The sequence below is a fragment of the Labeo rohita genome, chromosome 12 (assembly GCF_022985175.1).
Source record: "Labeo rohita strain BAU-BD-2019 chromosome 12, IGBB_LRoh.1.0, whole genome shotgun sequence".
In the NCBI taxonomy this organism is placed as follows: domain Eukaryota; kingdom Metazoa; phylum Chordata; class Actinopteri; order Cypriniformes; family Cyprinidae; genus Labeo; species Labeo rohita.
Window position 1 is genome coordinate 21,632,062 of NC_066880.1, and position 20,244 is coordinate 21,652,305.

Consider the following 20,244-nt stretch of genomic DNA (forward strand, 5'->3'; position numbering starts at 1 on the left):
GCCACTTACGTTATTAATACTTCTCAAATTCACTCCATAAACTCACTGTTTATTTAATTTTTTATTTGCTATAATTAATGCAAGAGACAAAACTACAGATTCTTAAAATTGTGCAGTTTTTCCCTACACAATAATGTCGAGTCAAACCAAAATTTATTCAGACACCTTCAACATTTATCACATTATCACAGTTTATTCACTTTACTTTAGAAAATGGTAATAAAATATGACAAGAGCTCAGAGTTAAACTGTATCAGAACTATTAGTATGACAATATTTACACAGCTATCAATATTTTGTTGACCAATTTTCAAGCAATGTTTAATTTTGTTCAGTCTGTGGTTTAAAAAGTTTGCATTAGTAATTAAAGAAAAAGAAACATGTAAGCAAAACATTGTCAGGTCAAAGTGTCTGAATATTTTTTGGTCCCAAAATGTATCAGTCTTATTGGTAGTCCACCGTATAAAATATTTTTGAGTATAATATGTCACAGTTTATGTTATTTTGCTATCCTCACTTACATAAATGAACTATAGTGTCCTGCACCCACTAGTCAAAAAAATATCAAAAATTATATCTGGTGTCTGATTCATTTTTGGTTTGACTGTATATCTGTTTGTGCTAATGCTAATCTAGACTACACGTTTGTATATTATGGCTAAATTAAAAATGTACTTCCATTGTTTTCTAAACCAGTGAAGAACCAGAGTTGGTTTTATGCAATAGAACCCTAATCCTGAATAACATTAAACTGTCACTTAGACTCTCTGTATCAAAATATGTGCTAATTAGTTTCTGTTATTTGGATTTTTAAAATGTATGTAGTATTATTATTATTACATTAAAAGATTCAAATAGTGACTTTTTCTATGCCTTAATGCCATTAATTGCTATTTCATTGTTTTAAATCTTTTTATTTATAGTTAGCAAGTAAATAATTAAATATTAAGGAAACGTAGATGAACGTATAAAATTATGTAGCCAGGGTTTGGACAGGTTTGTCCAATCAGCGTTGAGCATTTGTTTGATTAGAACGTCACGTTATCATTACGCAAATGAGCTGCAGATTCTCAAACAGTCAGAGAGGAACGCGTGAATGTAATCAATACAGCAGGTAAGACACGCGTTCATTCACGTTTAACAGTTGCAGCAGCTCCTTTAACAGCGCTTACAGTGTTTGCCGTTAAATGTTAAACAAATATGTACAAATAATCAATCGTATGCTAGCGAGAAATAAATTAATCGCATTTCATTTAACAGGGAAAATGTTACACTTTTTTAATACAGTAAAAGTATGTTCCGTAATATTAAGTATTTAGAATTTTTTATTTTAAGAAACATGTCCAGTGTTCACAAAAGCAATCATTTGTTTCCTGCAATTCATTTAGAGTCAATAATTCAAGAAATGTGCATGTGAAAGACGAGTATCCCAATAAACGTGCTACAATAGTGGTCAGTATGTTGTCAATCTGTTTTCAAGGCGATTATCAGACTCTCAGTGTGATGAGTTTAGTTCTCATCCCTCTATTGTGTTTTTGAACCCCCGGGACGGAAGAGATTCTCTCTAATCCAACTTGTTTTCTCTGTCTTGCTGAGATATGAGAGTCCTACTTTAAATCCAAACCAATCCCCAAAAGACATTCCTTTCGGCTTGTGAAATTTCACATACTTTCCACCTTTTTCTATTTAATCTGGCTAATAATAATTACTATTTTTTTCTTCGCGCAATAAGCATCATATGCGTGTACTGATATACAGAGACGATGCTCCCTATTAGGTGATCGGTTTGCAGTTATTTCCTGATTGTTGATTGGGTGTTAATCTGTGTATTGCCGTTTCCATTCGTTTATTTTTCACACCTCCTTATATTTGAAAGACAACATGTTTTTTTGTTTTAATGTGATGTTGTAAAGTGTACATTTTAGTGCGGTTACACCATGTTTTATGTTAACAGCATTTAGTTTTGTTCACATTTCACTATACTCTTATGATGGGGCAATATGCAGTGTTTATAGTTTTGTTAATTTAGAGACATAATTGCACAAAAAGTGGATCTATGATTTAGATGTAAAATACTTCACTAACTACTGCTGTCACTGTCATGTTAGCCACCAGATCTAAAATCTTTTCTTAAATCTCACTGGTTAGCTGGTCACTCAGCATATGAAAATGACCAAGTGCGAGATTTTGTTATTCTTATTCGCATTTCATGCTTAGTGGAGAAAGGTGTAGCTAGGACATATCATGGAAAGGCCACTTAAACTGTCTTTCAGTAAATCTGATCGCTGATGTTTATCGTGTCCTCCCCCTCCTCCCCCGTAGTGATCGCGCATCGCGCCTCATTCTCACTCCCATTACGCAGCGGGATTGACATGAAACTGTGAATTGTTTGCTGCTCAAATAGAGTTGACCTGGAGCCAGCAGTCTGAGGGATTGAGCACCGACCATCCCAGCCTCCTCCCCCTCTGCATCAGCATGACAAAGCACTGGGGGGGTCCGGGCTTGTTGGCACCACCCGTGATCACTGTAGGAGCAGGAGCGCAACACGACCATCACCTTGACTGCAGAACCAGCTATTCCTCTTCCAACCCTAGCTGTCACTGCTCCACAAATCCACTGCTGGAGTTTGGTGGCCGGCTGGAGAAGTCCACAGGGATGGCGCAGGACTCCTGTTACAGAGCCAAATCGTCGGATCAAAGCGCATGGGAAATGCAGGATGGAAACTCCAGTGGAGGAAAGAAGAAGAACTATCAGCGTTATCCCAAACCACCTTACTCTTACCTAGCTATGATTGCCATGGTCATCCAGAACTCTCCGGAGAAGAAGCTCACTTTATCAGAGGTAGGTCATCTTAACATGCGCTCAACTTTTGTGTTTTAAATGGTAAAATACATCAGGATTGTGAATGAAGTTTCATTATAGCCATTTAGTTTCATCATGTCCTAGTTTCTACGGTGTTTAAGAAATTTCTAAGGTAATTGTTAATTCAGCGCTTCAGATGAAAAGATTATCTTATCAGCAAGTCCGTGCCACATCTACATTTATATTTTTTTTTACAAGTTGTACTGCAATTTTTTAGCATCTAATTGAAGGATTTCTTTCAGATTTAAGGTTCCAAATAAAGAGATATTCCATTAGCGCTCCTTGAAACTTTTATACAAGGTAATTATTTGTAAAAGTGATATAAAACCTAATTGTGTCATCACCGCACTGACGTTCATTTCCACAAACTATGAGACCGTTTACATTTGAAGTGCTTTAGTGCGTGTTGCACATCCAAATCTGCCTGGGGCACTTAATCTGTCTCATGTCTGGATCTCGATGGGGTTTGTGTTGTGAATAGTGAAAGCAGAGGCCGATACTCTATCATGCTGATAGCTGTGGCTGGAATCACACTGTGCCGCAATTACTACGCGATTGTTTCGAAATGTCGCAACTTGTAAGAATTCACGACCGGGATTAACAGTTTGCTGACTATTCAGGAGTGACTCCTGTGAATTTTTGCAAATGATTTGCGGTAGTGCCTGCTGCTACAGGTGATTGCACTCGACTTTTTCTTTGAATAAAACGGCAATTAAATCCTGTATTTCAATCCTTTTTTTAAATGACTTTCACCAAATTTTAGACTGGTAAAATATGTAAATTAGGCATACTTCTGTTAACTATGCGTATTCACATATAGGCCTATAAATGTCACCCCACAGAAAATGTCACTCATTTGATTTACAGATATATTATAGACCTATGCATGCACACGTTGGCTTTTTGGAAATTTAGCAGAAAGTCAAGATTTATGCATTCCCAGCTCATCTGCTCTGTATAGAATCTGTAACTGAATCATAATAATAATATATTTTTAATAACTATGAATAAATTGTCTTCTTCAAACAGATTCTGAAGGAGATCAGCACTCTCTTTCCATTCTTCAAGGGAAATTACAAAGGCTGGAGAGACTCAGTCCGACACAACCTGTCCTCTTACGACTGCTTTGTGAAGGTGTGTGTTTGACTTCAGGTAACTGAAAAAAATTCTGTGTTAGTTTGACATTATTTTAACACTATCTTGTTGGACCTCCTCCTCTCTCTAGGTGCTTAAGGATCCTGGTAAACCCCAAGGTAAAGGTAACTTTTGGACTGTAGAAGTGAGCCGAATTCCCCTGGAGCTTCTGAAAAGACAAAATACGGCAGTGTCCCGTCAGGATGAAACTATCTTTGCTCAGGACCTGGCCCCGTACATCTTTCAAGGTTACGCTCAGTCGAACAAGTCCAAACCTCTGCCTGCTGACCTCTCCTTACCCCCCGTTCCCACCCGTCACAGCCCAAACCCATCAGAGGACCCCTATCGTCCCAAACTGGACTCCACATTTGCCATAGATTCTCTCCTGCATAGCCTCAGGCCTGCCAGTTCTGCTGGGGAAGGGCTACGAGAGAGGGAGAGTTGGGGCGTCGGGCCCCCTCCACACACTCGCTCTACCACTCCACTGCGGCCTTGTAACGCCTCATACAATTGCAGTTCGTCAGCCAGCTCTGTCAGCCCTGCGTCTGATTTGTCAGACGAGGACTGGAGAGGGGTAACACTTATTGGGAAAAGATCAAGCGATCGAGGATCGACTTCAGATGGATACAGTGACTCGTGTCCCCCGCCAAACAAAAGCTCCAAGCGGGGTACCACTCCTCCATGGGAGCTCCCGACTTCCTACGCCAAATACACCCCTCCTAACGCGGTAGCCCCTCCTAGCATGCGCTTTAACGGAAACCCCTTCATGCCACTGGGCGGTATTCCGTTCTACGGTTATGGTGGTGCACATGTCACTTCATCACACTTGATTGGTCACCCCTACTGGCCCATTCTACCAAATGGGCCAGTTTCCATACAAGCTCCGCCCCTTCTCATGGACTTGGACAGTATGCTGCAATCTGTTCCGCCCAATAAGAGTGTGTTCGATGCGCTCGGCCCCAACAATCAGACTTCTCATCCACCTCCAAACCAGTATGCCCTTCAGAATGGACCTTCCCTTTGCAAATATTCTCTTTAAACTGTTCACAAAATAGTCCTGGCTTCTCATCTTTGGCACTGCTTAGGTTTACACAAAGATTTGCAACCCCAAATGCTGCTCATCACAGTGTACTCAATCTATAAATTGTATCAGGAAATTCCTTCTGTGAACTGAACTGTTACGAGGCCAATATTGACCAAAGATTCTACCTAACCAATGTTGACACTGTTGTAACTCCTGTCCATTCATGTGACTTTATTTGACACAGTTGCTACCTCAGACTTTTAATGTCAATGAGAGGCACATTAGCTGCTCTTGTTTCCTGAATGGACCCTTGTAATGTTTGGGGACAATCAATGAAATACTTGACGAGACCAATTGAATGTTGTCCATTTATAAGCTTGAAGTATGGTGTGTGTGTGTGTGTGTGTGTGTGTGTGTGTGTGTGTGTGTGGTTGCTTTAACTCCTTACAAATGAACCAGAAATGGCATGCTGGACATTTGTTAGGATTAGAGATGTTTGTGTGTGAATGTGTACTTTTGAAAATGTAAGGAACCTGCAAAGTTTACATAAAGACTGGCTTTTGTGCCATGAATGTGTCACTTTTTATATGTTGGTTTTAGCAGGGTAAATAGATTTTTTGAAATCTTGACTTTTTGTAATGCTTTTCTGACTTAAATGTTTTAATTTCACCCCCGCTCCAGTTGGTAAAGTCCAGTCTTGGGCTCTGATAACAATGGTGGAGGCTTGACAGATCTGATGAGATCCAGTCTTGTGTGTTTTTTTTCTGGCATGCATTCACTTTGAAGAACTGTAATTAGAGCCATTTTTATCAGTGCACTGTCTCAAAGCCTTATCATGACTCTTTGTGTCCCTGTGGAGTATAGGTGCTGTAACTATGATTTTTATAATCTGGTCATCAAATGCCTTTTTAAAATAAATGTTTATGTTGCCTTTTGATCATGCATGTCTGCATGATACTGTCCAGAAGCTCATATTGAGCGATTTGATCAGTAATTAAACGTAAGGGTCGTTTAACTGGTGGTCTGTGGTTGTCCCTCCGTCTGGTGCACGTCATCCCACCACCACCTCCTGCTGTTTTTTTCTGTCCTGTCCTCCCTTAAAATCACTCATTCACACCCCCAACACTTCCACCCTCTTACAGGTCCATTCTTTGTAATGGACCTTAGTTTCAAGTATTTGGGAGGCCTCAGTTTCTAGGTGATTTGTTTCACTGAGTTTGAGTTCTTTTTTTTTTTTTAGTATTGTTATTGTGTCATGGTAGAGCAGTCAGACTGTATAATGTTGATGAATATGTTTGAAATGTTCATTTTAGGTGTAATCCTGTGCAAACATGTCTAGAAGCTTCCTATATAAATTTTTACATATTTCATCTTAAAAATGTATTTTCACAATCATTTTTAGAATGCAAGGGAAGTAACACAATTTTATCTTATTTTATTTTTTTTAATATCAAGGACAAAGCATAAGTGACAGTATGTTCCACAGTAAATGCATATTTGTTACTATTCTTTTGCTTTTTATTTGGAGTCTAATGTTAGAAAAAATCAAAATATTGTGAAAAATCACCTTGAAAGTTGTCCAAATGAAGCTCTTAGCAATGCATATTACTAATCAAAAAATACGTAGGGTATTACAGTAGGGTATTTACAAAATATCTTCATGGAACATGATCTTTACTTAATATCTTAATTATTTAATCACATAAAAGAAAAAAAAAAGGTTATTTCAATTGATACAATGTATTTTTGGCTATTGCTACAAATATACTCATGCTACTTATGACTATAGGTATTAAAATCTGTGATTCTGTGTTGTCTGACAGATGAGGACTGTCAAATTGAGATTTTGGGCTTTTTGAGGTTTTTTTATAAAGTGTTTATTCAGACTAATGAAAAGAAAACATCCAAAAGACACTGTTAGTAAATTGTCAGTGTACTGTAATAATGGGAAAATAAAAATAAAATAAGAAAATTTGAATATATAAATATTTTTTATTTAGTACTGTCCTGAATAAGATATTTCACATAAAATACATTTACATATAGTCCACAAGAGAAAATAATAGTTGAATTTATAAAAATTACCCAGTTCAAAAGTTTACATACACTTGATTCTTAATACTGTGTTGTTACCTGAATGATCCACAGCTTTGTTTTTTTTTTAACTGATAGTTAAAGTCTCTTGTTTGTCCTGAATAGTTAAACTGCCCGCATATGCAGAGACTCATATGCAACTATTACAGAATGTTCAAACGCTCACTGATTCTTCAAAAGTAAACACAATGCATTAAGAGCCAGGAGTGTAAACTTTTGAACAGAATGAAGATGTGTAAATTTTTCTAATTTTGCCTAAATATCATGTTTTTTTCACTCAGTGCTGCCCCTCAGAAGATGACAGACAAAACACCTCCCAGCTCTTAATGCATAAAGTTTCCTTTTGAAGCATCAACGAGTGTTTGAACTTTCTGTATAGTTGCTCAGTCCCTCAGTTCCTCAGTGTGAAAACATATATACATCTTCTGCACACCTGAATAGATTCCTATTGATGTGTGGATTGTTAGGTTAGGATTTGGAAGCGATACAACTATTTGAAAATCTGGAATGTGCAAAAAAAAAAAAAAAAAAAAAATTGATAAAACCACCTTTAAAGTTGTCCAAATTAAATTCTTAGCAATTCATATTACTAATCAAAAAGGTACTAATCAAGTTTACAAATAATTTACAAAATATCTTCATGGAACATGATTTTCACTTAATATCCTAATGATATATGATATATAAAAATGACACTTCCTTCAATAATAAATAATATGTCACATTTGTGATATCTTCTTTTTCAGATTAAAAAAAAAGTGCATTATTGTCTAGTCTTGTATCTGTAAAGTGAGATATAGAATGTAAGGTTTTGAGTCAAAAGTTTAATTACACAAATGTGTTTTTTTCCCTGTAATTTTTCTTCCACATTTGACATGATATATTTGTTTTGTGCCATTGTCCTGATAACCCTGTCAGACTTTTATTTTGAGGTAAAGACTGTACATAGTCTGGTCTACACACCTGATTCACATCATCAACTGATTTGGTGAGAGCTCCATAGACTAAGAGAGTCATACAAAATGTGATGTGCTATTATACCTTATAGTTCTTAAAATATTGGTATTCCCATCAGGAAATGGCAACTATAGTGCGTTTATATACAGTGTACCAGACCTTCTCTACTTACCTGACTCTACTTACCTGAGGTTATCACTCACATTAACCCACTCTTGACTGGTAAACTGATAAATGTAAATATCCAGATTATCATATTGTTTTCCAGAAAAAAACAACACATTTTATGTTTTTTTCCACAAACATTGTGTTTTAATATGGCACACAGTTGTAATATATTTATGTAGGAATCACAGCAGTGATTCCTGAGAGGATCTTCTGGTGCAGTCAACACAGAAACCTCTAACGCCAGAGCAGCTTTAGTAGGAACCTCTGGGACCAGGGAGGTTGAGAGAGGAGCTCTGGGACTGGAGCATGTTTAGACATTAGCTCTGGCTGAGGTTATTACAGGAAACACTGAGGCGGCCTTGGTTGGAGGTTTTTTTGGCAGCCTTGGCTTGAATCTCAACGCCATCATGAGACAAACTTTTGTAGCAGACATGATGGGAAGCTTTCAGACTGTAGCTGTTATGACAAAGAGCTCTGAAACCATTGTGAGTTCTGGTGTTGCAGCAGCAGGAACCTTCAGGCCTGGACAAGCAGTTTTTGGGACCAGGGCAGCTTTGAAAAGGAGGAAACTTTGTGGTACCTTTGATTCGGTTCTCTCTGACCTGAGCAGGTTCTGGAGCATGAGTGTCAGGAACCTTTATGGAGGCCTTCAGAGTGATTTCTGCAGTGGCCCTTACAGTATTCTCTAGGCCCAAGGTGGCTGATAAAGTGAGCTCTGTTGCCATGTGAGTGGCAGGGACTTCTAGTGTGGCAGTGCCAGGACAGGCTTGACAGGGAGCTCTGAGAAGCTCTAGGTGACTCCGTTTTTAGAAATATGATTGGATGGTGCTATAACTAAACAAACTATTTACAAGTCACATCCCTAGGCAAGTAGTTCCGCAAGACGCTAAAACTACTGCCTCAAGCCAAGGCGCCAGACGCAACCAAGACCTGCCAGCCCCGCAAGACGCTAAGGCTGGAGGGATGGAGAGGTCACCCATGTCAGCCCGCCAGATGCAAGGCTGACCCTGTCCTCCATGACTTACAGGGGGACCTGAAACACATTTACAAAGTGTACATTTGCAAACTGTACAAATTAGACTAACATATTTCAAAAGGTATAAAATACAGATTGTTATGTATGCAGTGTATGAGGATTGACTATAATAGTTGCTGCAGGTACCGAAAAGTAGCATAAGAAAGCTGATGTTCATATTCATATAATTAAAATAAACAAACACTATATATTCAATATCATTTTAGCTTGTCTTTGACTCAGTACCTTAAACCAGTCATGGAAGAGCATCTGCTCCAGATGAATCCTCCACTCTGGGTTGCTCTTCAGACAACCTCTGACAAAACGGCAGCATTCTGTCCAGAAAGATGGAGAGATGTCTGATTATTTACTTTACACATGCTATCTAAGCTGTAAATCTGAGTAAGATTCCTGCTTTATCCACAAAAGCATCTATAATAAAGCCATTTTGTCTAATTAAAATTTGATTTGTTATAATGAAGATCTCACCATCGGAGAAGCCTGGCTGAAACCAGATATCAGTGTCCATCAGACTGATATTGCTGCTCTCTGGGAAAAGGCTAGTGATCATGCGGAAGAGGAGTACTCCCAGTGACCACACTGTCGCCTGTTTCCCATAGTACTCACCCTTCTGAAAATATTCAGGAGGGCAGTACCTGGCTGTCCCTGGAAGAAAGAGTTTGCATCTGCATTTAATATTAGTCAATAAAAATAATATTATTACTGGCTTTTCTTCTACTGAGAATGTTCTCATTAAGACATGGTGTCACTGGTCACTAGAGTTTAAGTCCCAAATGTTTGAAAAATAATACATACCACTTTAGGATTTGTACGATGTGCTCCTCAGGAGGTCCCCACAGCCGAAATCAATCAGCTTCACCTCCAGGGTCTCTATGTTGACCAGGAGGTTCGGCATCTTGATGTCACGATGGAGGACCCCCCGGGAACAGCACACGACAGCAGCATCGATGACCTGCTGCATGAAATGACGGGCCATCCCCTCAGTGAAGAGGCCGTCATAATGCAGCCAGAAATCGCGCATGTCTATGCAGGATGAGGGCCGTTCTAGGACCATGATGTATTGGTCGAGATGGTCCTGCCAGTCCAGTAACTCTATAATGTGGCGACAGCTCGGGCCTTGATTGGCCAGAACTGTCAGGGCCACCTCTAGAGGCACTGGTCTGGGATGGTTAGGCTAGAAGCAAGACAGTGATCTTTCAAATAAGTCTGAAATATTGATTATTAGTATGCTGTGACTTACATTAATCCAAAATGTTATGAATCGCAAACAATGACTGAGAGATGACACAGAGAGCACAGTTCACTTACAAGGCGGATGTACGGCTCATCCTTCATCTTTGCTGTGATTTTGACAGCCACCTGAAGGCCATCCTCACAGCGGGTCCCTTCATATACGGAGCCGTATGAACCTTCCCCCATCTTCTTGCCGATCACATATTTCCAGCAAATGTGTTCTGCAGTGTGGCATGCCATACCTACCATAAAACTAATTTAACATTGTTTGTATTTCTAATATCATCACTATACTTGATGCACTTTCTTTTATACACATTCCCCTAAAATAAGACACTGTAAGAACAGCATCTGTGTGTGAGTTATATTTTGAATTACAACAGTAAACTCACCCTTAATCCTCATGATCTCATCACAGTCCAGCTGTCTCAGCAGATGTGATCCGCTCTCATCTGCTGACGGACTGACTGGACCGCCCTGATCTTGAGGCTGATCATCCACCATTTGCTGGTCCTCGGCAGCGGGGATTACCTCAGGACTACTGGCATGAGGCTCCTGATCATCATCCTCCTCTACAGTACAGACAACGTCCTGTAGAGAAGTCAGATCTAAATAAAAGAATATCAACCAAATGCTTGTTTTAATGAAATAGTACCCGTAAAATATTAGATACTCATATTCATTTCTTATTTATAGGAACATTTGACAACTTGAAATCTTGAAATACTAAATTTCTTCAAAATATTGCTTTCTATATTAAAACTTTTATCACATGTTGTGGGAATAACGTAACTGATTTGCATTTTAATAATGTGTGATTGTGACTGAGATTAAGAGACTTTTTAAAGTTCAGAGCTTGTCATTTACCATCAGTACACGTCGATAGGGCCTCGTCAGTGTCCTGGTCCACCTTACCCTGCTCCACCTGCTCATCCTGATGTGGATTTGGGACGAGACAAGCAACTGAAGAAAGAGGCAAACCTCCGAAACCTCTTTCTCTTCCTCTTCTTCTTCGCCTTGTCTCCCCCACTCTCCTGCCCATCTCCCTCACCGACACACTCAGGCGTCTCGTCGAAACGAGGATGGACCTCCGCCTTGTGGTCGGTGGGTGTAAGTGATGTACCGGGATTGACCCCGTGCACACACTCACTACCCTCCGCTTTCTCTCTGCGAGATTGTCGCTGTCCCATAATGAACAAAATCAAACGCTATCAACAACTGAATACACGAAGTAAACACCGTTGACAACAATACTCCTAACTCGCCACAAAGTGAGCAGGTGAGTTTCGCGCTTTATATAGTCCCGCGCAACGTTCTAAAACTCCTTTATGATATCATAAGGGCTCATAGAAGCCATAACTCCATAATCTTTCTGTGTCTCCATATTTATTTATTTACAATATTAATTAATCATTGTGGTTCCAAATGTAAATTCAGTAATAATAATGAACTATTATTATTAATATACTGTTATATATTAAAGTGTAACCCCAGCTGCATTGACCAGAAATTAAATGTTAACTAATTTGATCCTGACTTTACCTATTAAATAAAAAAAAAAAAAAAAATACTTACACAAACTGCTGCAGCAAGAAATATACAAAGTTGATATGAAAAACCTGAGACAGGATGAAAGAGAGAAACCTGATAGATGCTCAGCCAGATATTTTCATAAGTATAAGGACAGGTTAAGGGGACCATGATCAGATTAGTTGTTGAGAGTGTAAATATTAATATGCAATCCATATTCTCTAGCTTGATTAGCAGTTTTTTGATTGGCTAATCATGAATCAAAATTAAAGCATTTATTTAATAAAATGTGAAGCATACTGTGTGTTAGGCTTACTTGGGACACAGGTGGGTTTGAATGTACTGTAGGGCCTACCTTTGTTTCATTCCACTGTTTTTTGATTTGTAATTTAAAAAAATAATAATAATTTTGAGAGAAAAGAAAGAAAAAGAAAAACACATGGGAAAGTTCTGGGTGAGAAAATTTGGTAAGATTCAGTAGGGTAATTTCCTATGTTTTCATGACTAACAAGTGTGCCACCATTTTTGTCTTTATGTTTCTCATTATTGTCTGCCAATGCCATAGGCATAAACAATGTAAATGTAAAAATTAGTGTTTAGTTCCACCTTAACGTATGTTGGAGTTTTGAAATAAGGCTTTTCGTGTGTGCCAAGAGAAAAAAACCCTGTACAAAAACTGAAGCACAACAAAATAACCTCATTTTAGCCCTGTGTTTCATTCTGACATAGCCTAAATAAACAAATGAATCCGTCTTTTATCAACTGAGTAGTTAGGTCTGGTAATGAATATATATTATATTTTATTTATATCATATTTTATTACTATTATTTTCCATAATATACTTCAAGACATAGCCTAGGAGGCCTATGTAAATGGAGGATATGACTTTACTTTATGGAAATACTAACAAAAATACAAAAAACTTAATAATTAGATCTATAAAATGTTAATATCAGTGTATGCGTATGGCTATTTAAGCTGTATATTTCCAAATATTCCATAACATGCTTATTATTATGGAAGATGAAACTTGCTTTTACGTTTCTATTTTTGTATTTCAAATTTGGCTTTTACCGTGTCTGTGATTCTTGGGGCCTTATTTATAAAATGTTGCAGAAACCATCCTAAATTTAATCTTAGGATCATTTCTCAAATATGCGTATGGTAGAGTTGGGGAAAAAGCCCCCTTAGGGATTTTTTTTTATTTTTTTCTGCGAAACAGAAGTTAAATTTGTTCAGAAAAGTTGTCAAGGCCTAGTTTTGATGAAAATTGCGTAAATTATAAACCAAGTATGAAAAATGTCCAGAGTTTTCATGCCATTAGATTTTAAACAAAATTAAATTTTGTACCAAGGGGGCATTTTGCCCCACAGGTGGGGTAACGTTATGCAAAATGCCCCCCAGTCTGACAAAGCAATTTACTTTAAACATTTACAGCAAAATCACAGTACAGGCAGTTTTATCTTACAATTAATAAGAATATAATCAATTCAGCTATTATGAATTACAAAATTATAATAAGTCTATTTGAAAAATGTTGTTAGCTCATGCTAACTTTTTACAGGCCCTACTGTTCTCATATAATGTATAACTGTGATGTTCCACAAAACAACTAGCTTTAAAACACTTTTTCTTACTGCTGAAAATTACTGTGAAATCCATTTTCTCTCCGATATATCGCCAATGTAAGCTTCATAGACTCTTGTTAATGTAGTCCATAGAATAAAAATTTATCTTGACTTTATCTTGTGGATATTTTGGGGAAAACGGTGATTCATAGAATGAACGTACGCACAGAGAACGTATGCACAGACATTCTCTCATTTGCATGTCACTCAGAAAAACATAAATAAATAAAATTGAAACTACATACATGAATGATTTAAGAAAAATAGATCTATTCATTTATTTGTTCATTTAAAAAAGCCCATGTAAATTCTATTATAGGGCTTGGTATATTTAGTTATTTTTATTTATTCCCAAATATGTGTAGTTCTTTCTTTAAATATTTGTAAAAACAAAAAAAACTAAGTATAAGTATCAATCTTTGTGTGGGAAATGACATACAATTCTCTAAACTGATTGTCTTATGTTGCGGGTATGCTGGAGTCCATCTCGCCCTTAGGCAGGTAAACACCCCAAACAGATGTTTACACCCATTACTATGATCTCATTATCAATGATTAACATTCAGCTCATGGTAATAGCATACAATTTTATATTACAGTGTAACAGTGTATTGAATTAATACACTGATCACTGACTCTCTCACTACTGTAGATTAAGTCTATAGCCAACCTTTGTAAAACACTGTAGCAGAACAGAAAAAAAAACGTCATATAAGAGGTTTTATTAATCTTTATTTCTGTCACCTTCAAAAACTATTTCTATTGTCTAATGTTTTGTTCCCTTTTTTCCTCTTGTTAAACCATGTTCTGTGGCTTGTGCAGACAACGGCGTTTAGAGGGAAGTTGATGGTCTCCATCCTGTTCATCCACACGTCCACATCCACCTCCTCCAGGGGTGAACAGACTGAACATGTCCTGTCATGTATACCACAGATCATGTCAGTCCATTTTAATGAAAGTTTCTATAGTCAATAGCTCTCCTAACACAAAGCCATTCTTAAACAACAAAGACATTTAAAGAGAGACATACAGTTGTGTAATGAGATGTGACTATTAAGGGTGGAACAACCTTATGTAGAACAAAAGAGCTTTTTCTTGAACACTGATAAGTATTCAAGACTGTTTCCGTCATGGTATAAAGAAATAAAAAAGATAATTACTGCTTCTTATCTTACAATAGAAAATCAGAATTGTGAGATGACAGATTGTTTTCTCTTTTTAATATCTTGCAATTCTGAGTTTATATCTTGCAAGAAAAGTCAGAATTGTGAGACTTATTCCTTGTACAGATATGATGGTTTACATCTCTTTTTAATAAAGGTATTATTGATTTAAATGTATTCACAAGAATGCAAAAACACACACTATTTGTCTTACCCCAGGATCCAGGCTGATTGTATTCTTGGCCCCTAAATTTAAAACTCTGCCATTTGTTTTATGTAGCAAATTCAGCCCAGGTGCCCCATTTTTACCTCCTAAATGAGACAAGGATTTAACAAACAAACAAACAAACAAATAAATAAATAAATAAACACATATATACATATGTAAATTATATATATACAGTGGTGGCCAAAATTATTAGAACACTAGTATTTTCACCAGCTAAATTATTATCAATTATTTCTATCATTTGCTGTAGTGTGTCAGTAGGAAATATCAGTTTACGTTTCCAAACATTCATTTTGCCATTAATTGTAATAATCCTGTGAGATTTTTGCTTGCACAGGGAGTCTGACAACAGCCAGTGCTCCACACAGAGATGTGATTTCGTCATCATCCAGTCCGTCCGGAATGACATGAAGAAACAGAACAAAGAAGACAGACTAAATCCAGAACTGTGGCAATGCTTCCAAGATGCTTCAAGAAACCTACCTGCAAAGCTACAGTACTGTTAAAAGTTTTAGGCACTTTGTATAAAAATGCTGTAAAATGAGGATGCTGTCAAAAAAATGTCATAAATCGATTTCCTTTATCAATTAACTACTATTAACTAAAATAATCAACAAAGCTGCTTTTGCCCTAGGTGCATAGTTTGTCAGGCAGCTTTGCAGGTAGGTTTCTTGAAGCATTTTGGAAATGTTGTCTCAGTTTTTCTGTGTGTTTGTGTGTGTGTGTGTGTGTGTGTGTGTGTGTCAGTCACTGATGCTTCAGAAGGAAACACGATGAAATGAGTAGTGAGTGTTACTACAGTAAATGTTGGCGATGTGTAGATTGAAAAGCCTTCTCAGTGTCTCGTTGCACACAGCTTTAAACTAGTTTGAATCACAGAGTCATTTGTGTTTATGCCTGAATTAAAGTGTTTCACACTGGATCTCACAGCACTCTTTAGTGCTTGCGTGATGGAGTCGTGTACATATCACGACTTTTGCATGCTCAAGTTCGTTATTTCAAATGTAGACGCGCGGCAGCTGCGCTCATAACGGAAGCGCCGTGCTCGGTTTTTCCAGGCGCGTCCGCGTGGCACGATTCAAATGAGCCGAGCTGTTTCATTCCGCTTTTGGCACATAAAAATTATACTGAACATTTATCGAACTCTTCATGTCGTTTTATTGAGGAAAATTATATTTCAATGATTATCATTATCGAATTATCGCCCAGCACTATATGAAAGCATGTAAATATACTGCAGATGAAGGTACCATGTAGGCCATAGGGTTGTGTAGAGCGCCTCTCCGTTAATACAGACAGAACCACTGGACTACGAAATCGAAGTTTCCGGATCACACCATCACCACCGCGGTACAGACCTTCCCCTCCAGAACCAGGCCGTAGGGAAAAATGCTCAAGAATCACTGGATACCTAAAACAGCAACTCAACTTTATTAATCTCTTCCACATTATAAGTGAATGGAAGATATATCTATAATTCTCTTATACAGTCAGACCTGCTCTCCAAGATCTCAGGGTCAGTGATGCGAGTGTTTGTCATGTGAGAGTGAACTCCACTACGTCCATTCCAGGTCGGGCCTGCTCCCGCACCCCCAGCAACCGTCTCATAGTAACCACTTTTCTCACAGCCGAAAGAAATGTTGTTCATGCAACCCTTCAAAAAACAATATGAGAGAAATCAAAAAGTAGAATCATTAATTGCATGTAAATTGACTCGCAAAGGGCGATGTAAACTATGACATATCTCAACCTCTTGATTGCTTGTATTGTTGCAAAATGTAAATCATATTATCGCCCAACTCTAATCTGCTAAATAAAACTATTCAAGAGTAGCTGAATTTAGTTATTTAAGATATTTTAAACATTAACTTTATGATTTTCTGTAAAGCTGTATTGAAACAAATTTGTGAAAACATGAAAAGTGCTGTACAATTAAATTTGACCTAAAATAGGCCACATGTCCGTAAAACCAGAACTGGCTTTTTGCAGCACAAGGAGATTTAATTGAAAGATGTATATAGAGATCATTCTGACTGATATAACACACCTGTGAGGCGGCACACACTTGGAAGGCTCTGAAGATGACATCCACCACTCTCTGTGAGGTCAGCACATTACCGCCCACTACTGCAGCATCCTGAGATGGCTGCAGGATTGAGCCGGGAGGAATGATGACTTTAACAGGAGCCAGACAGCCCTGAAATACAAAGCACTTCATCACACACAACGTCTCTCCTGCTAATTACAAATCATTATATTTGTAAAAGTGTATTAACATTTTATTGGAGTGTCCTTGTTATAGGTTACATCTACAGTAATAGCAGTAAATTAAATGGATCGTTCACCCAAAAATGAAAATTCTGTCATTAATTACTCACCCTCATGTCGTTCCAAACCTGTAAGACCCTCATTCATCTTCAGGACACAAATTAAGATTCTTTTGATGAAATCTGAGAGCTCTCTGACCCTCCATAGACAGCAAGGGTCCTTCCACATTCAAGATCCAGAAAGGTACAAACAGTCCATGTGACATCAGTGGTTCACTGAAGAAAGTACCACCATGGTACATTCCAATATGGCACTAGGATGACGCCGAGAAGAATAGTTGAATAAAGTCATTATTTATTTCTTTTTTTTATTTTTTGTGCACAAAAAGTATTTTCGTAGCTTCATAAAATTGCATTTAAACCACTGATGTCACATGGACTATTTTGTCGATGTTCTTTAAACCTTTTTGGACCTTTAACGTGGAAGTACCCTTGTTGTCTATGGAGGGTCAAAGAGCTCTCGTATTTCATCAAAAACATCTTCTGTTGTGTTCTGAAGATGAACAAAAATCTTAAGGGTAATCTGAGGATGAGTAATTAATGACAGAATTTTCATTTCTGGGTGAACTAACCATTTAGGCATGCAATTTATGCAGTTACAACCCTAATCAAACCTTAACCCTGACTCAGTAGTAAGCACATGTTGTTATTATTAATATTACTCAGTTCTTATTTTTGTAATAACACTGTAACAGGGACACCTTAAAACAAAAGGTGACCTATCATGCATATTCCAAATGTGTGAAGATATTTGGACTATTTGTCATTTTAAACTGAAACAGTGACTAAAACTAGAAATGAAATAAATGAACTGTAATAGTTGTCAAAAAACAATTAATTTGAATTTGACTATGAGGTTTTTATATGAATATATAGCGGAAAGAATAAAGTTAGATGACAGGTAATTGTAATATTTATGTAGTCTAATCTTTTTAAACAAAACGTGGAATAAAATTATGTGTAATTTATACATTACATTTATATATTACATTTATGTGCAAAAATATTACATGTCAAGCAAGCACATTTGATCTTCTATGTATGAGCATTGATATTTACATGTGAAAAAAGCATATATTAAATCTGATATATAAATCATATAACATGATTGTGTCTCATCACAAGATTTGGATTTAACCACTCTACTTTTACCATGTACTTTTTGATGCTTAAAAATTTTGATTATGTTAGATGTTTAATGGATTGACAAAAATAATGTACAATCTAAAGTGCTACAAAAAATATGAATGAAGCTGTAATGGGTTTAGAAAAACTTGAGGGTGAGTAAATGATGACAGTATTTTCATTTTTGGATCTACTACCTCTTTAAAAGTGAAAAGAAGAGGAAAAGAAGCTGTTTGTGTCAATCTAGCAAATTTACAGTTGTTTATTAAGTTTAATGTGTGGAAAACAGCACTAAATTAGCATATTAGAATCATTTCAAGTGACACTGAATGGATGGATGCAGAAAAATTCAGCTCTACGGTCTTAGGAATAATTATAATCATATTTTAAAATACACAAAAATAGAAAGTTAAAAAGTTATTTTAAATTCTAATATTACTTCACAACATTAATCTTTATTGTAATTTTTGTTAAGTAAACAGCCTTGGAAACCCTTTTAACCACAGTATAACCATAATCTGTAAGGCTTTATAATAACAATATTTGTTAATAAATCATTAACAAACATTACATAATGCTTAACAGATCATCAGATAATATATATTCACATAGCTACAAATGTGAGATAATGTGTTTATTAATGTTTACTAAGAAACTTAGTACTGATTAACAGATAACATTTTTAATTAATAAGATCATGCACTTTTGAAAAATCTTTAAACGATTTTGACAGATGGTTTACAATGATTAAAAGCTTCATTAATCATTAAAAAACATCATATAATGTTTCACAGATCATTAGTTAATGCTTACAAATGTCACTAAACGTTCAATTCATATGCTCATGCACTTTTAAAAAAATTCTCAAATGATTTTAACAGATATTAAACAATGATTAAAAGCTTATTTGTTAATGTTAATGTTCAATGCTAACAAATGTCCGTATGTTCAGTTCATATATTACCTAATGCTCTTTTCACATTTACAAAAAAAAAAAATAATAATAATTTTAAGCACTTAACGGATTCTTCATGTTAACATATTATTCATTAGCTCATAATCACAGCCTATATAGGTCATATATTTGGTTTCTATTTGTTGTGTAGACTTCTAGTGTTTACACATCTAAACTAATCATTTGTTCATGCTGTTAGTATTAAATAATTTTTAAATGTTTAATAATGTATACCAATCATTTATTACCTTTATGGGCATTGGACTTTTAGCTGCTTTAACGTTTGTGTAAAGGGTGGTTAGTTAAGTTTAGCTAAATGCTTGCTAAAGCCATATCACACATTGTAATTTGAGTGCAAAACGTTTTTTTTTAAAACAACCTGTACTGTGAGAAGCACAATCCACCAAAGTTGTAGTATGTGTCACCTGATTGAGGGGGATGTCCTGGCCCACCATGCATCTCAGGCAGTATATGAGGGCAGAGAGGGTGATGGCACGAGGAGCATTACAGTTGCCCCACACTTCTGTCCCCGTGCCGGTGAAATCAAACACTGCACTGCCCTGCAGACAGACACAGAGATGGACACTGTTGATCAACAATGTACTGCACTGTTCTACTGCCATTTTAGCACTTGTTCACTTCCAGAACTAAATTTTACTGATAATTTTCTCACCCCCTTATCATCCAAGATGTTCTTGACTTTCTTTCTTCAGTAGTAAAGAAATTATGTTTCTCCATTTAATGGACTGATATGGTGCCCATGAGTTTGAACTTCCAA

The 20,244-nt window shown here is 36.8% G+C and overlaps 2 protein-coding genes and 1 pseudogene across 3 annotated transcripts in view; 1 reads left to right on the plus strand and 2 right to left on the minus strand.

Annotated features, from left to right (window-relative positions):
* Window positions 1-1,066: 1,066 nt before the first annotated feature.
* foxh1 (forkhead box H1) lies at window positions 1,067-6,059 on the plus strand. 2 transcript variants are annotated; one of them, XM_051123672.1, is made up of 4 exons: window positions 1,067-1,114; window positions 2,405-2,841; window positions 3,892-3,996; window positions 4,088-6,059. In XM_051123672.1, exons 2-4 carry the CDS (start codon window positions 2,476-2,478, stop codon window positions 5,033-5,035), a joined length of 1,419 nt encoding a protein of 472 aa, XP_050979629.1. In that variant the 5' UTR covers window positions 1,067-1,114; window positions 2,405-2,475; the 3' UTR covers window positions 5,036-6,059. The 2 variants fall into 2 exon arrangements, with proteins under 2 accessions (XP_050979629.1, XP_050979628.1); XM_051123671.1 differs by having other exon boundaries at window positions 1,069-1,114; window positions 2,323-2,841.
* Window positions 6,060-9,278: 3,219 nt separating this feature from the next.
* Window positions 9,279-11,698, minus strand: LOC127174310 (serine/threonine-protein kinase pim-2-like; annotated as a pseudogene).
* Window positions 11,699-14,379: 2,681 nt separating this feature from the next.
* The window catches only part of oplah (5-oxoprolinase, ATP-hydrolysing), a 31,725-nt gene continuing 25,860 nt past the window's right edge, over window positions 14,380-20,244 (minus strand). The window contains exons 22-27 of the mRNA XM_051124805.1: window positions 19,892-20,026; window positions 17,107-17,256; window positions 16,556-16,713; window positions 16,310-16,470; window positions 15,045-15,142; window positions 14,380-14,582 (exon numbers count right to left, since the gene is read on the minus strand). Coding sequence (XP_050980762.1) covers window positions 14,463-14,582; window positions 15,045-15,142; window positions 16,310-16,470; window positions 16,556-16,713; window positions 17,107-17,256; window positions 19,892-20,026 — 822 coding nt within the window. The 3' untranslated portion in view covers window positions 14,380-14,462. The remainder of the gene's footprint in view (window positions 14,583-15,044; window positions 15,143-16,309; window positions 16,471-16,555; window positions 16,714-17,106; window positions 17,257-19,891; window positions 20,027-20,244) is intronic.

Bases quoted from the DNA above. Each gene is read 5' to 3' on its own strand.
- foxh1 (XM_051123672.1), top strand. From the start codon at position 2,476: ATGACAAAGCACTGGGGGGGTCCGGGCTTGTTGGCACCACCCGTGATC. The intron at 2,842-3,891 runs GTAGGTCATCTT...TTCTTCAAACAG, and splicing joins AGAAGCTCACTTTATCAGAG to ATTCTGAAGGAGATCAGCAC. The intron at 3,997-4,087 runs GTGTGTGTTTGA...TCCTCTCTCTAG, and splicing joins CTTACGACTGCTTTGTGAAG to GTGCTTAAGGATCCTGGTAA.